The 13,899-nt window shown below is 40.1% G+C and overlaps 2 protein-coding genes across 5 annotated transcripts in view; both read right to left on the bottom strand.

Annotated features, from left to right (window-relative positions):
- Positions 1-13,899, bottom strand: part of FERRY3 (FERRY endosomal RAB5 effector complex subunit 3) — a 360,837-nt gene that overhangs the window by 201,036 nt on the left and 145,902 nt on the right. The window lies entirely within an intron of this gene.
- KRAS (KRAS proto-oncogene, GTPase) overlaps positions 1-13,899 on the bottom strand; it is a 24,653-nt gene extending 10,754 nt beyond the window's left edge. For 2 of the 4 annotated variants that reach the window (XM_068190743.1, XM_068190747.1), the window contains exons 1-4: positions 13,741-13,899; positions 12,665-12,903; positions 7,059-7,237; positions 5,211-5,370 (exon numbers count right to left, since the gene is read on the bottom strand). In XM_068190743.1, coding sequence (XP_068046844.1) covers positions 5,211-5,370; positions 7,059-7,237; positions 12,665-12,775 — 450 coding nt within the window. In that variant the 5' untranslated portion in view covers positions 12,776-12,903; positions 13,741-13,899. The remainder of the gene's footprint in view (positions 1-5,210; positions 5,371-7,058; positions 7,238-12,664; positions 12,904-13,740) is intronic. The other 2 variants (XM_068190744.1, XM_068190746.1) reach the window with 2 other exon arrangements.

The following is a 13,899-nucleotide window of genomic DNA, read 5'->3' as shown; positions in this document are numbered from 1 at the left end:
GTGTTTTACTTCTCTGGTCTCACACCTTACTTTTCTGCAGCTCTGCATTTAGGCCACTTGGATATCACACTATAAACATAAAAAAAAAAAAAAAAGAAGTATGGAGACCAAAGACATCTTTAACCAAATACAATATAAAAAGATACAGCAGCAACTCTAAGTTACAATATATCAAAATTAGTGCATCTGTGCATAAATTTAAGAATTTAGATCAATCTGTGAGGATGTTCTTATTAAAACAAAATGAAAAACGTTCCACTGAAGCTTTTTAAGGGGAGAGCAAATCTCTCCTCTGCCTTACTACCAATCTCAGTACTTGTCTCCTCAATCACATTAACAGGGCTATCAATTTAATACAAACTCATTATTTGAAAATAAAACCAGAACACACTGATGATCATGGTAAGCAGCACGACTACTTAAGCCCCAAAGCTTTATTACTACCAGTGGACAGTCTGGGCTTTTATTTGGCAGATTTTCCGTAAATTCTCTCTCCATTTCACCTTTGTATTATACACTGAATAATAAAAGCCAGCCAGCATTTACCACCACAATTACTGGGTCATTTTGCATGACCTGTGCCAGAGGTTATCACATTGAACATTTAATTTTAACAAACTGCTGCTTATCTGAGAGTTATTCTGAACTACAGCCTCTTCAATTTGAAGATTAAATTAATCAGATTTATTTCTTGGATTGTATTTCCCTGTATAGGCATAATGTGCCCTCTTATGACATAGTGAAGTATGGACAAGTCTTATATTCCAGGTCTTGCAGTTGCAAAATGTAAAGGAAGCCACTAAACCAGGCAAAATCCAAGTAAAGCTCATACTTCCATGTTTTTCTGGAAGGAATGGAAGTTTCTTTCTGAAGTGGAAACAGCAAACATTGATCAGCTGCTATGTGCCAAAGCACAGGCTGTACAAAAATCAACATTTTTGCAAATCTACTCTTTTGCAGTAGAAAGATGTAATTTGGTTATGGAGCTTTCACATGAAAAATTAGATTAAAATTGCTGAGTCAACATTTATTGCCAACTTTCCCATCACCAGTAGGAGCTGTAATTTGCTTTAGCAATGCAGAGAGACGGAGAGACACAGAGTGAGAAAAGAAATTGCTATTACTGCCACCACCAAGAATAGACTTATGAACCCTGCTGAAAGAGATTATTCTGAAAGAAGATCTGTACAGACACATATTTGCTTATATTATTAGCACAAGGTGACACTTTAAAGGGCCAGATGCCAATCCTACAAACTTAAGTAATTTTAATACAAATTTAGTATTAATAATAATAATAATAAATACCAATTTAGTATTTAATACAATCTAGTATTTTTTTCCTTCAATAAGCAATGACCATATAAATAAAATAGGACTAGCCAGTTCTTTTAGCTGTCAGAGCAGGAAGCAAAAATACCTTTGGCAATTATTAAAAACTTCAAAATCTAAACAGCCTGAGGAACCCAAGCCCTTGAGGCAATGTTTTTGAGGTGCTTTTGCCTACTGAATGACAGGCATACACTCAATTTAAAATATGACCATGTGCAAAGAAAGGCTGTTTCAAACCCAGACCTAAGTATCCCAATCAGGAATTTTCACAAGTTCCACTTCTGCAGTGCTTAAAGGAACCTGATGAAAGTTAGCCCTGACAACTCTAAACTGTTCTGTGCCCATCCTTATACACTTGATCACAGCTGATCTCCTAAAAGCAACAAAAACTTTCTTCCCTTGGAGTTTTGTCCTTGTGGGAGGACCAAGCTCTTCCAGAAAAGTTCTACCTTAGAACAGACAAGTGACATGAAAAAACTCAACCCACAGTGTAAAAAGTCTGACCAAGTTAAAGCTCATTGAAAACAAAGCTTTAAGATGAAACCTGTACACAAGAACTGGATTAAAAATGGCTTGGAGTGATACAGTATCATTAAACATGTAAGACAACCTCTAAAAAATGGCTCAAGCAAACTAAGTTATCAGTTAGCCAGTCATTTTAACTGAGATGCAGGAATGAATTTTGGTAAACACAGCCCCAGTTACTTCACCAGACCAGGCACAGGTTCTCAAATCAGTTTGATCACAAGGCTGGGGTCTAACCCACTGTACACCAGACAGCTGAAATAACCAAAATGCTTTTTTACCAGCATTCTGCTGATTTAGGTCAACTTCTTCATTACACACTTCAAAAGTGTGTTTAAGCATGTATTCTAAATAATGAGACCTCAAACTTTGGGAAAGCCTCTACTATGCTTGCAATAATGCTCATTGATCTGCTTTTCCTGTGAATCCAATACCAGCAGGAAAGCTGAAATGCTCCGAGGCAAACAAAGACCTACAGTCAAACCACACTGGGGTGGTCTGGCCTTACAGCTTTGCCCTGTGTAACTCCCAGACAAGGGGAAGCCCAGTAAGGAATGGCAGGTGCAGCTTTGGTGGGGATAAATTGAATTTGTCCCTCAACTCTCGTTGGTATATTATTTATAATATTGGGAGCTACATGCTCATGTAGACAAGGAAGGACCCGAATATAAAGCCTATGTCAAACTCAGAACAGAAAAATCAGCAATCAAAATAAACCTAAGCCATTCATCCCTTTCTCCATAAGGATTGTGAAAGGATGAGTAAATGCTCATGGCCTTACAAAACCACCAGTACTGCCATTTGCTTACATTCAAAAACAGGACTATCACTATTTTTCCTAGATTACATTATACTGATTTCAGTCAGTGGTCCAACTGAAAATATTAATAATCTGTAGCCTTATACCCAAGTTGTAGGGCCCACTAAGGCAAGGTTTCACTGATGAATTCAATGATTTGTCTGAAAATTCCCAGAGGGATTTAGCTTAAAACACAATCTTCTTGCTGTGAGTTGAAGTTCACATCTTTATTCTCAGTCAGAACCCAAACACACTAACTTCTAGAACAACTTACTTCTGTACTTCATTTCAATTTTCTTCTCTTTTCTGTCCTTGCCTATGAATTTTTGAAAATCTTAAAAACTTTCTTGAACTGAGACATCATCCTGCATGAGCATGGAATGCCATCCTTTTAAAAAAGCATCTTGGCAATCAAAAAAGTCTATTCTGACAGCTCCCTCCTATTCCCACCTTCCCAGTTTCCTTCTGCCGAAACATTTCTGATTCCCTCTGAACTCCAGCAGAACTGGGCACAGGAAAGGGCAGAGGCAGGAAAATTTAGCAGGGCCTTAGTGATGATGTTTCCATGTGGTGGAAGGTGAGACATAAATGGAAAAGAAGGTTCCTGCTTCAAAAGATTCAGGACAGAGTTCCCACAGATTCCAGAAGACCACCAGCTGCATCTGTTCATAATGGGAAGGTCTCCATGAGGACAGAGAGGACCAGAGTTTTATTTATATATTGTCTTTTAGACAAAGAGTGAATAAAACTATAGCCCATGGGCCATATGCAGCTCACAAAATGGTTTGACTCCCCTACTTTAAAATCACTTTTCAGGAAGGTGTGTGTGTATATATATATATATATATATATATATATATATATATATATATATATATATACACACACATATATGACAGTGTGACTGAAAAATCATTCTATGCACACACACACACGTATATACAATCACATACACTAATATTTAGATCCTCTTGCTGTAACTAAATTCCAGTTCTTTCTCCTCTCAAAAATATTTTCTTTACAAGAAATCCTATGAAGGAATTTCATAGCACAACAAGCTCAGAACAGCACTAGAAAAGAATCAGCAGCCATCGCTAGTGGTGCCAACTTTTCAACTCCAACAGGTTCTGAACATTCTACTGGGCATCTTTGTTTTCAAATACCCTTTTTAATACAAGTGGCTATGCAAAAGGAATATTTCCCCAACAAAGTCTGATGCTGTATAAGACAGACAGAACAAAGTAAAACCTAGATGTAGGTACTGCACTTCTGTTGTTTCAAACCTAAAATCTAATTTCAGAGTTATTTTTCACCCTCCTATCTCCATGACAGCCACTAATACAGCACCTTCCAAACAAAGCCACTGTCATTTTTCAGTCCACTTGTATGCCCCCTTCTTCAGGACAATTGTGTGGCCTAATTTATTCTCAGTCGTTCAAGTTTGGTAATTCTGCTTTGGTTTTTTCAGTTCTACCTAAAAGAGACTTTCTTTGTTGCCAGAAGTCAGCATTGCTTTGTGAAATTTTACTAATTAGCCCAGGTTTCAACTTGTCAAAAACGTGGGTGGGTGGAGCAAATTTGCACTAATAAAATATTCATTTCTTAGATCCAAAAATTACTTACAAGCTATGAGGAAATTCTGCCAAGTGATGTAGCTTGATCTCTACAGAAATTCTGAGCAGTTACTCCAACTGCAGCATTCTGTCTTTATTTACCTCCTGAATTTCTGATTCACAACCTGCACATAACACTTCTGATTATGCAGAGTAGGAGCCACTCAGGCCTGATCTAATTTGTACTGACAGTAAAATCTTTGCTCTTTAAAGAGAAAACACCAAACAGCATTTTTTAAGATTGCTTTCTTCCAGAAGTACTGAACCAGTTCCACCTCTATCCATAGAGTTTCTCTTCTCCTGAAAGCTCAGATGTGCCACTCTGTCACCTGTGTCCTCACACAGCCCAAGAGAGGCACTGAAAGGACCAGTGAGTTACCATAAATCAAGAGTGAGCTCTAAAGTCTTAGGAAAAGTATCATTTTACTCTAACAACTAATTCAGGAACTTCAGAAATACCTTAAGGTCAATTGCTTAGGTGTATCAAGCATGTCCCCGTAATTAGAGAATCAATGCCTCAAGGAAAAATTCCTTTGTTATTAATGAAAACACTTAAATCAGAATAAACTAATTAGCTGCTTGTCTGTTTAATCCTCTTGCTGAAGGGAAAAAAAACCACAAACATTTCACCTCTAAGAAGAAGTGCTTTTATTCTATTAAAACCTCTCACAAAGTCAAGAATGCTGCAACCACCTGACAGAAGAGAGCAACAGCAGGCCAGGTCTCAGTCTGAGTCTGCCCACTTGAAGCCAATCAATCACTCATCAATAAACAATTACTAATTATAAGCAAGTTGACAGAAAGAAGAAACACCCCAAGGATTTCCAGTCTGCAGAAATGCATCCATTGGTATGACTAAGCAAATGTCAATGCCTGGAAAAATTAACATGGTAATTCAGGTGAGAGCTCTGCCTTTGCATCTGGGAAGTTTTGAGCTTTACCTGTCTTGTCTTTGCTGATGTTTCAATGAAAGGAATTCCATAACTTCTTGCTAAATCCTGAGCTTGTTTTGTGTCTACTGTTCTGGAAGGCAAATCACATTTGTTTCCTACTAGCACCATTGGGACATCTTCTGAGTCTTTAACTCTCTTTATTTGTTCCCTAAAAACAAAGAAAAAGACAAGACTGCATTTAACAAGTATTAATATTATTAGCTTATATGGTAGAATTAAAAACAGTTAAAACATTAAATTAACAGAGTCAAACATCATTCTTTATGTTAACCTACTGCACATGCACTGTTGGAAGCCACTAAACAGTAAATTGACCAAGCCTGTCACTATCAAGTTTAGCATCTTATTAAACAAACCAACCAACTAAAAGCCTGACATTTTACAAACTGCTACAGAGGTTATTGTCATTACACTGTTGTTTAAAAATATTTTTTTAAACTTTTTAGTAGCTAATATCAGAATAAGCTTAACAAACTCTGGTATTAATCTTAATGCTTACCTCTCATATTCAACAATCAATTCATTTGCCAAAACACTGCCAAAACTCTATGTCAGCTGTCTTGATTTTGGTTTGGTTTTGGGGGGATGTTGTGATTTTACTTTGTACTTTAAGTAAAGACAGCATTAAAAACTCTGCACTTAGGGGGTTTAAAACTCTGAAGACCACTGGACTGGCTCTGTACAGAGAGGTATTTGGTAAGAGTCCTTCCAAGCACTAGTTAGAAAGAATCTTGAAAGATGTACTTGTGAGGAATCTTGAATAAAAATCATTAATTTTATTACTTCTGCCTTCCCAAATAATCTAGCACTCTGTTCCTTAATTAAAATAGACACTGTTTCCAGCTCCTTATGATTGTTCAGCTTCAAGCCTGGAAGGTCACCCACAGGTCTGTCAATGCACAGAACAAATTCCAGCACTCAATTCCCAACAGTCTTTGAAATAAACTGTGAAGGTCTTCTTATGCAAATCTGCAACTGTCTTTCAAAACAAAAAATTCCTCATGAAAACCTCTATGCTCCTTCCTCCCCTTACACCAACATCTTCGTTGCCTTTTTCCCTTCCTCCTCTAAACCCAGAGGAAACCCATCTGTGATATTATATTATTATTATTATTATTATTATTACCATCACCACCTAACTGTGACTAGATTAACACATGTTTGGGACTAATCTTAGGCTGATGCTGATGGTGGGAACTGCATTGGCTTCTAATAGAATACCCAGGGAGAATTCAAGATAACAGTAAGGTACTAAGTTATAAATGACCTGCTATGGTAATTACCAGAGACCGCTTCTATTTCTAAATTAGAGTAGCTGACAAAGAAAGCATGAGCTGGAATTCTTAACTAATTACTTTAAAAAGACAATATGAAGAAATTAATAACAAGTTGGTTTTTACTGTCATTTTGGAGCTCTGGTTTTGTGTGTCTGTCCTTCTCAGGCATCAGGGCTCACACAGGTTATACTTTTCACAACGTTCCCCAGGTATTTCCCCTTCCAGCCCCAAACAAAACCAGCAACTGACATTATTGTCTGTAGAATTACAACAGCTTCAGTTTTTTCATCTTAGCAAACAATTTTATCAACGGAATGGACAGAATTGATCTTTGGGTAAGTCTTGACTCAGAATACTAAGTCACAATAATTTACACCTCATTTATGAGCGAGGCAGATTTTCAGATCACCCAAAATTCCAGATAACAGGATGCACGAATAAGTTGCAATATTGTTAATTTTCAGATTTTCCCTATTTCATGAGAGATCACTTTATTATGCAAAGGAAGAACAAGCCCCCTTCCCACCTAAGCTGGTGGGTTATCTCTTCATATACACACCTATAATGGTGAATATCTTCAAAAGACTTAGTATTGTTTATGGCAAACACACACAGGAAGCCTTCCCCTGTTCTCATATATTGGTCCCTCATTGCACTGTACTCTTCTTGACCTGCTGTATCAAGAATATCCAAGAGACAGGTTTCTCCATCAATTACTACTTGCTTCCTGTAGGAATCCTAGGGAAAAAAATACACCTTGGTTAACCACAAACAGGTAAGGTTTTGAACATCAGTAAATACGGAGATAATCAAATGATTTATCAGCAGAGTGACTGAAAAGGCAGGACCGTGCTTCAGCTAGCTAATTTAATAAAATAAAATTTTAATTTAAATAAAATAGAATCTACTAACTTTGTTTTTTCAACTACACTTTGTCCCTTGTTCTATGCTACAAGAATGCACAAAATAATAAACCAGAAAGAACACACAAGTAAGACAACTCCAAAAATCTTTGCCACTGAAAAGGAAGTGAAGAATAAAAAGCCTTCAGTGTTTGGGATAGGAAATCTGTTTTGTATGCCTGAGAAAGTGTGTATAATGGTATCTATCTGTTATTAAGTTATCAAAGTTGAGCTGATATATTTGAAATAGAGGCTTTTCAGCCAGGAGCCATATTAAAACCCTGATGGGCTGGTTCACAGAGATGTCAGAACAAATTATTTCAATGCTATCAGATCAAAGCTTTCAGGTCACTGACTCAAGTGGCTAAAAACTGTACAAAGTCCCACCAGCTAGATTTTATTACATCCCTATTTAGGTGCTAGGCCACTGTGAGTACACAGCTTTAGCAGTAAGAAGGTGAGCATTACATGCACAATAATTTCTATAAACACTTCTGTGTTTGAAATAAAGCCACAGCAATGAGCTTGGAAAGGGTGCCATCAACCAGCACTGTGAATTATTCCCAGTAAGCAGCTCTTGTAACAAGTAACAGGTGGGAACACAAGCTCCTGCTGTCACCTTTCAGCTTCCTTAGCTCGAGATTAACACAACATTGCTGCTGTTCTGACACTGCACATGAGTGAACCTAGGCTACTGGGAAGGGAATCAAAGAATTAAAAACTGCAGTTCTAGCCAGCTGCAAGGTGAATTCTGAACAACCTTCCTTCCTTTGTACCCATTTTAGGGCACAGTGCACCTACTCTTAGGCAATTTCTATCCATTTGTAATTTTACGACAGACTCTCTTCTTTCCTGTTGCTCATACTAAGAAACAAGCAAGTGATAATTGTAAAAAACAGTATTTTAAACCAAACCAACTCTGTATCCTCACATTTACTGTTAAATGTCATCCAGGCTCACGATATCAGGCAAAACAATACTTACTGTTTACCTTAAAGACAGAAGTTTGCCTCCAACATGATTTTTGAGACTATTTATTTCAAAGAAGTGCAACTTCAGTGTTCAGGTAGTAAATTGGGAAATTACTTCAGAAACTTATAAGCCATGTTTAAATACTGATACAGCTGAGAAACACACACACTCCAATGTGTTTTAAAATAAAGTTAATATTCTATCTTGCTGCTTAAAGGGAAAAATTACAAAAAATCCCCACACCTAAGGACGCATCTTCATTCCAACACTTCCATTCAAGAGCAGATCCCCCATGTCCTAGGATACCTTTATCACAGTACTAGCAGAACTTCTATCATTATACCAGACATACTTACAGAGCTTGCATTTTCTCTTCTTGCAATTTGACTGCCAGTTCAAAAATATGAAAAGCAGTTCTTGAAAAGCCTGTACTAGTCCTTTCCATCTTAAGGACTTCAAAGGGAAAGAAATTCCCCTCAACTGAGCACTAAACAAAAGCTTTAAGTAATTTTCATCAAAGAAAATAATTTTTAAGAGGAAAAAAAATTGCTTTTGAGAACTGCCTACCGTGTTAGCAGTAGCAGCAAAGATGCACCAGCATGAGGCACAGCACAGATACAAAAATTACTATTTTGAGGTGCTAAGTTGCTTTGCCACTTCTGGGGAGAAAATTTTAGTGACTACCTAGTGAGGGGATTTGAAGCAGAAGGAAAAGAAAGATGTGGGAGAGAAATCTGAAGCTTATGGTTTCCAGATGAGTGAAATAATAAATATTTTTCTTTTTGGCCTTTTTTCTCCTCCACCTTGCAAAACATCATACCTGAAATTCACATTTGACACTATTAAGTAAAAACAAAATGTAAACTAGAAGATTAATTCCTGATTCCTACCCAGCTTCAAATGTGAAATTCCAGATTTTCCCCAGTATACATTATATAACTTTTAAAAATTTCATTGATCACTTAACCTGCTTTTATTGGTCTTTCACAAGCCATAAAAACCAGCAAGAATTCTGTTAAAGGAGCAATAATTCCATCTGCTCACAAGCACTGATAAGAATATGTGATATAAAATCTCAGCTTTACACTACATACAGAATTTTGCTAAAAAAACCCTAGTGCTTAATAAATCCCATCTAGGCAAGTAATTATTATTCCACAAAACTCCATTATACCAGAGATTTAATGCTAAAATATTACAGCTCCTGAGACTAAGCTATTACTAAATATTGGTGCTTGTTTCACGAGGGCACAGGTCATTTAAGAACACGGAATTAAATACCAGTATTCCTAAATCAGCCGAGGGATTTGGCTAATCCAATTTCAAAACCTCTGACTAGCAGCTAGGAAAGCTGCTTTTACTCTGGGACGTTTTAAAGACGACACACATTTAGGGCTGAAATGTCCTGAAAATGTAAAAAAAGCTAAAAAATGAAGGAAATTCAAGTAAGCACAAGCAAGATTTACCCAGCCTCGGCCGGTAGAGGGCACTGGCCCAATTGCTCAGGCCAGATTTACAACGGTTGCTGCCCATTTAATTTAAAATAAAACACTTAAAATTACTTGGCTATAAATCCTTGCTCGGACGTCTCCTTCAAATAAAGCACTGGACTGTGAAACACACATAAAGCACCGATATCTGAACAACTGCAGCCACCCAAACACTCATTTTCAGTCCTCCTCCTGCCCTGCCATCTGCTGTGCTCAGATTTAAGTAATAAAACACTCAAGCAGGCACTGAAACTTGACTTTTGCAACCAGGTTATTTGTTGAATCATTAGGTTTATTCCATCAAAAAACAGCAGCAAAATTAACACTGTAAGGCACCTGTGATTCAGTAATTAGTGTGGTTTTTCCTCTGCTGCACCATACTATGTCTTCACAACAGGAGAATTTTAGAAGTGTGGAGTTTCATTCTCTTAATCACAGGAAATATTTAGAATTATTCAGTAACTGTGTTATTATGAAATATACCATGGACAACAAACACTAAACTATCTTCTCTGTCTTACCCCAAATTATCTGCAGGGAAAAGGAGTATTCTGCTGTATGGCAATGAAAGAAACAGTAATAAGTGGCAAACAACACTAGTGACACCACTGAACCATCCTAATTATTTACCAGTCAAGGCAATTTTAGCCTTATCTCCTCATATTGCCTAAAACCCACTCCACAGCCATTGCTCTAGGTGCATCACAACTGCACCTACACAGGAAGCACCATCACCAACCCTTCTCAACCAAGCAGATCCTGCCCAAGCATGAACTGGAGCATTTAAACAATTTTTATTTCTGTTTGCCACTCCAAATCACAGCCTGCCCTCGTTGGCACTGAATTATTGCTTACCCACATGTGAGGACACACAAGGCCAGCCACCAGGAGGAGGAAGATACAGTCTCCATCCCCGAGGTCTCAGAATTTACAAGATAAGAACAGGATCTAGTAGACAACTTGTAAAAGGAGCAGAAATGAATGCTGCTGCATGTGACAAGCTGGCAAAACCTATTAGGTTACTTAATTACCTGTTAACTTGGTGTCATTCTTAAAGAATACGCAGATTCTGGACCACAGCACTGAATTTGTGGCTGCCCCATCCCTGGAAATGGCCAAGGCCAAGTTGGACAGGGCTTGGAGCACCCTGGTCTTGTGGAAGGTGTCCCTGCCCATGGGAACAAGATGATCTTTAAGGTCCCTTCCAACTCAAACCAGCCTATGATTCCATGAATAAAAGACACAGTTCTGGGATTTTCAGTTCATTCTATAAGGAACTGTATTTCCATTTAATTATTTTACATTAAAAACGTATTTAATGCCCTTCGAATCCCTCAGTTGGTGGAATAGCAAAATCCCTCAAGTGCTCCAGGGGAATACTGGCATATTAGTTTCTGTGTTCCTAAATTGTTTACACAGTGACAACTTATAAGATGGAACCTGCACAGCACTTTCTACATTGCTGAAACACACCTCTAATCTAAGAGAAACCCAAGTAATTATGAAAAAGCACCAAAGACCAACAGCCTCCAAAGGTCCTTTTGCAGGAGAAAGTAAAATCCCATTTGGCTGGTTCCTCTCAGCAAGTTCAGTGTGATTTTAGAGAGTGTTTGGGGTTGTTGTTTTAAGACTTCCCATCTTAGTAATTGAAAGAGCTGCTCTGCTGGTGTAGGTCAAAGAAGAGTTTTCTGCACAGGTCTAGTCACAAAATCTCCTGCAAGGAAGATGTTATTTGGCCATGCAAGAGACAGACAAAAAGACAAATGGAAAGAACCTCAAGTCAACACATCTCTGTTTGGGCTCAGGCCCTCACTAAATTTGTACTACCTCAGGGCACTGGCTCCTCCTGCTTATGTCTCCCTGAAAATCACTACCTACACACTTCCCAGGTCTCCATTTTAAGCCCAGATTTAAACCCTTGCGACTCCTTCAAGTGAGCCTGGAAGTGTCTTGCTGGATAAACATATAAATGAAGTCATGAGATGCAGAGCTTCAGTGCTGGGAACATAAAAACCTGGAGTAAGTTATGGTGTCATTTCTGCTTTTATAGAGTCTGAGGTTGTTAAATGCAACGATCCACAGGAGATTTCAGACAACACCAGTATTTTTCTTGTATTTAAAAGGCAGAGCTTGCCTGCTCATTGTAAACCTTTAAAACAGCACAACTTCTAAGATTATATACAATTTCAAACTTTGAGGTACTGAGCCATCTATTTCAAAGAACCCATTCCAGAAGCTATCGCATAACATCTTTTCTAGATAGACAAACACATACTGGTGTGTTTAAAGAGAGAAAAAACAAAACAGAACAGGCTCCAATTTTTGCTTCATTCACTGCAATATCCTAGGACACATTTCTCCCTGTGTGAAACAGATCCCAGCGATAGGAGCTGAGAAAGACTGGCACACACATTTCACAACCACTAATTTTCCTCCTTATCAATGGAAAAATGTCCCATTTAAGAGGTTGCACAAAGCTATGAAGAGTTTCACCAAGCATTTTCGAGTGAGTTTGCAAATACTTCGTCATAGAGATCCTAAACACACACATCCACACTGCCCAAGGATACATGGCAATTAACACCATGCTTTTAATTGATCAAAACTGGTAATTTATTACTGCAGCTGTTGTTCCACAGCCAGATCAAGAAGCACAGCAATTCTGTCTCCAATGCAGAACATTATCTCTGGGCTCTTTTTACTATAAAGCCCTGTCCTTGTGGTAAGTATCCAAAAGGAAACAAGCACCATTATTCACTGATAATCTCCCCTCACAAAAAGTATGATATGGAAGTGTTTACCTCTATTGTGGGGTCATATTCATCCACAAAGTGATTCTGGATTAGCTGTATTGTCAAGGCGCTCTTGCCTACACCACCAGCTCCAACCACCACAAGTTTATACTCTGTCATTTTTTAGCAGACCTGATGACAAAGAAACCAACATTAAGCAGAGCTGGGCTCCCACTAACGAGGATGCTGCCGGTGCCTTCTCATTCAGCGTCAGGATCCTCTACTATTACCGGGAAGCAGCTCCCTCCCTGCAAGACAAGACAAAAAGGGATGAGGGAATGCTGCTCCTCAAACATTACACACACAGGGAATGTAGAGCGGGCACTCGGCCGACAGGCAGCGGTCACACCGAGATTAAAAGCACACGAAAGAAGTAAAAAAAAAAATTAAAAACCACGCTAAATAAATTTAAAAGGCACTGAATTCCGGGAAAAGCCAAAAGAGTATTTCGTGCAGGGAATTAATCCGTGCAGGGCTTTAGTTCCCAGTGCCTCGCCGAGCCCGCCCGGGTTTCCCGGAGCGTCCCAGCTCCCCTCGGGATGAAGCTCACAGCCGGGAACGCGCCTCCCGTGCCCGGACAGGAGGCACGGCGAGCACGGCTTCCCCCGGCGGCTTCCCCTGCACAGTTCAGGGAGGGTTTCATTAATTTTCTATTGCCGGGCGAGCCGTGCCGGCGGGACCCCCGCGGCTCCGGGGCATCGCCCGCCCCGCCCCGGCTCCCTCTGCCCCCGCCAGCGCCGCGCCCGCGCCGCCCCAACTTTCCGGGTTTAAGGATTTGCGAGAAGGGGTGAGGGCAAAAGAAATAAATCCGTAAGGGCTCGGGGAGGGGTGGGGTGGGGGATGTCTCGGGCGAGCGCCGGGTCCCGCAGGGCGTTGGCCACCTGTCCCTTCCCGCCGGGAAGGACCGGGAATGCGGCTCCGGGGGATGCCGGCGGGAGCAGCGGGGGAGCGGCATGGGAGAGGGAAGAAGGGACGGGAGGGGGAACGGCGACGGCGGAGGAAGGGGGCGCCGGCTGCGCTGCCCACCTCGAAGGGAAAGCGAGGAAGGAAGAGGGTCGCCCCAGCTCGGCGGGGATAGGCGGTACCTGGCTGGCCGTGCCGCGGGAGCTCCCGGCACCCGCCGTGCCCGCGTCGCGTCCCTTCCTCTCCTCTCCTTTCCCTTCCCGCTCCGGGTCCCTTCCCTTCCCTTCCCGTCCCGGTGCGAAATGGCGGGGGACGGGCAGGGCTGGGCGGGCGCTGCCCAG

The sequence above is a fragment of the Anomalospiza imberbis genome, chromosome 5 (assembly GCF_031753505.1).
Source record: "Anomalospiza imberbis isolate Cuckoo-Finch-1a 21T00152 chromosome 5, ASM3175350v1, whole genome shotgun sequence".
Classification (NCBI taxonomy): domain Eukaryota; kingdom Metazoa; phylum Chordata; class Aves; order Passeriformes; family Viduidae; genus Anomalospiza; species Anomalospiza imberbis.
This window is presented reverse-complemented; position numbering and strand designations above follow the sequence as displayed.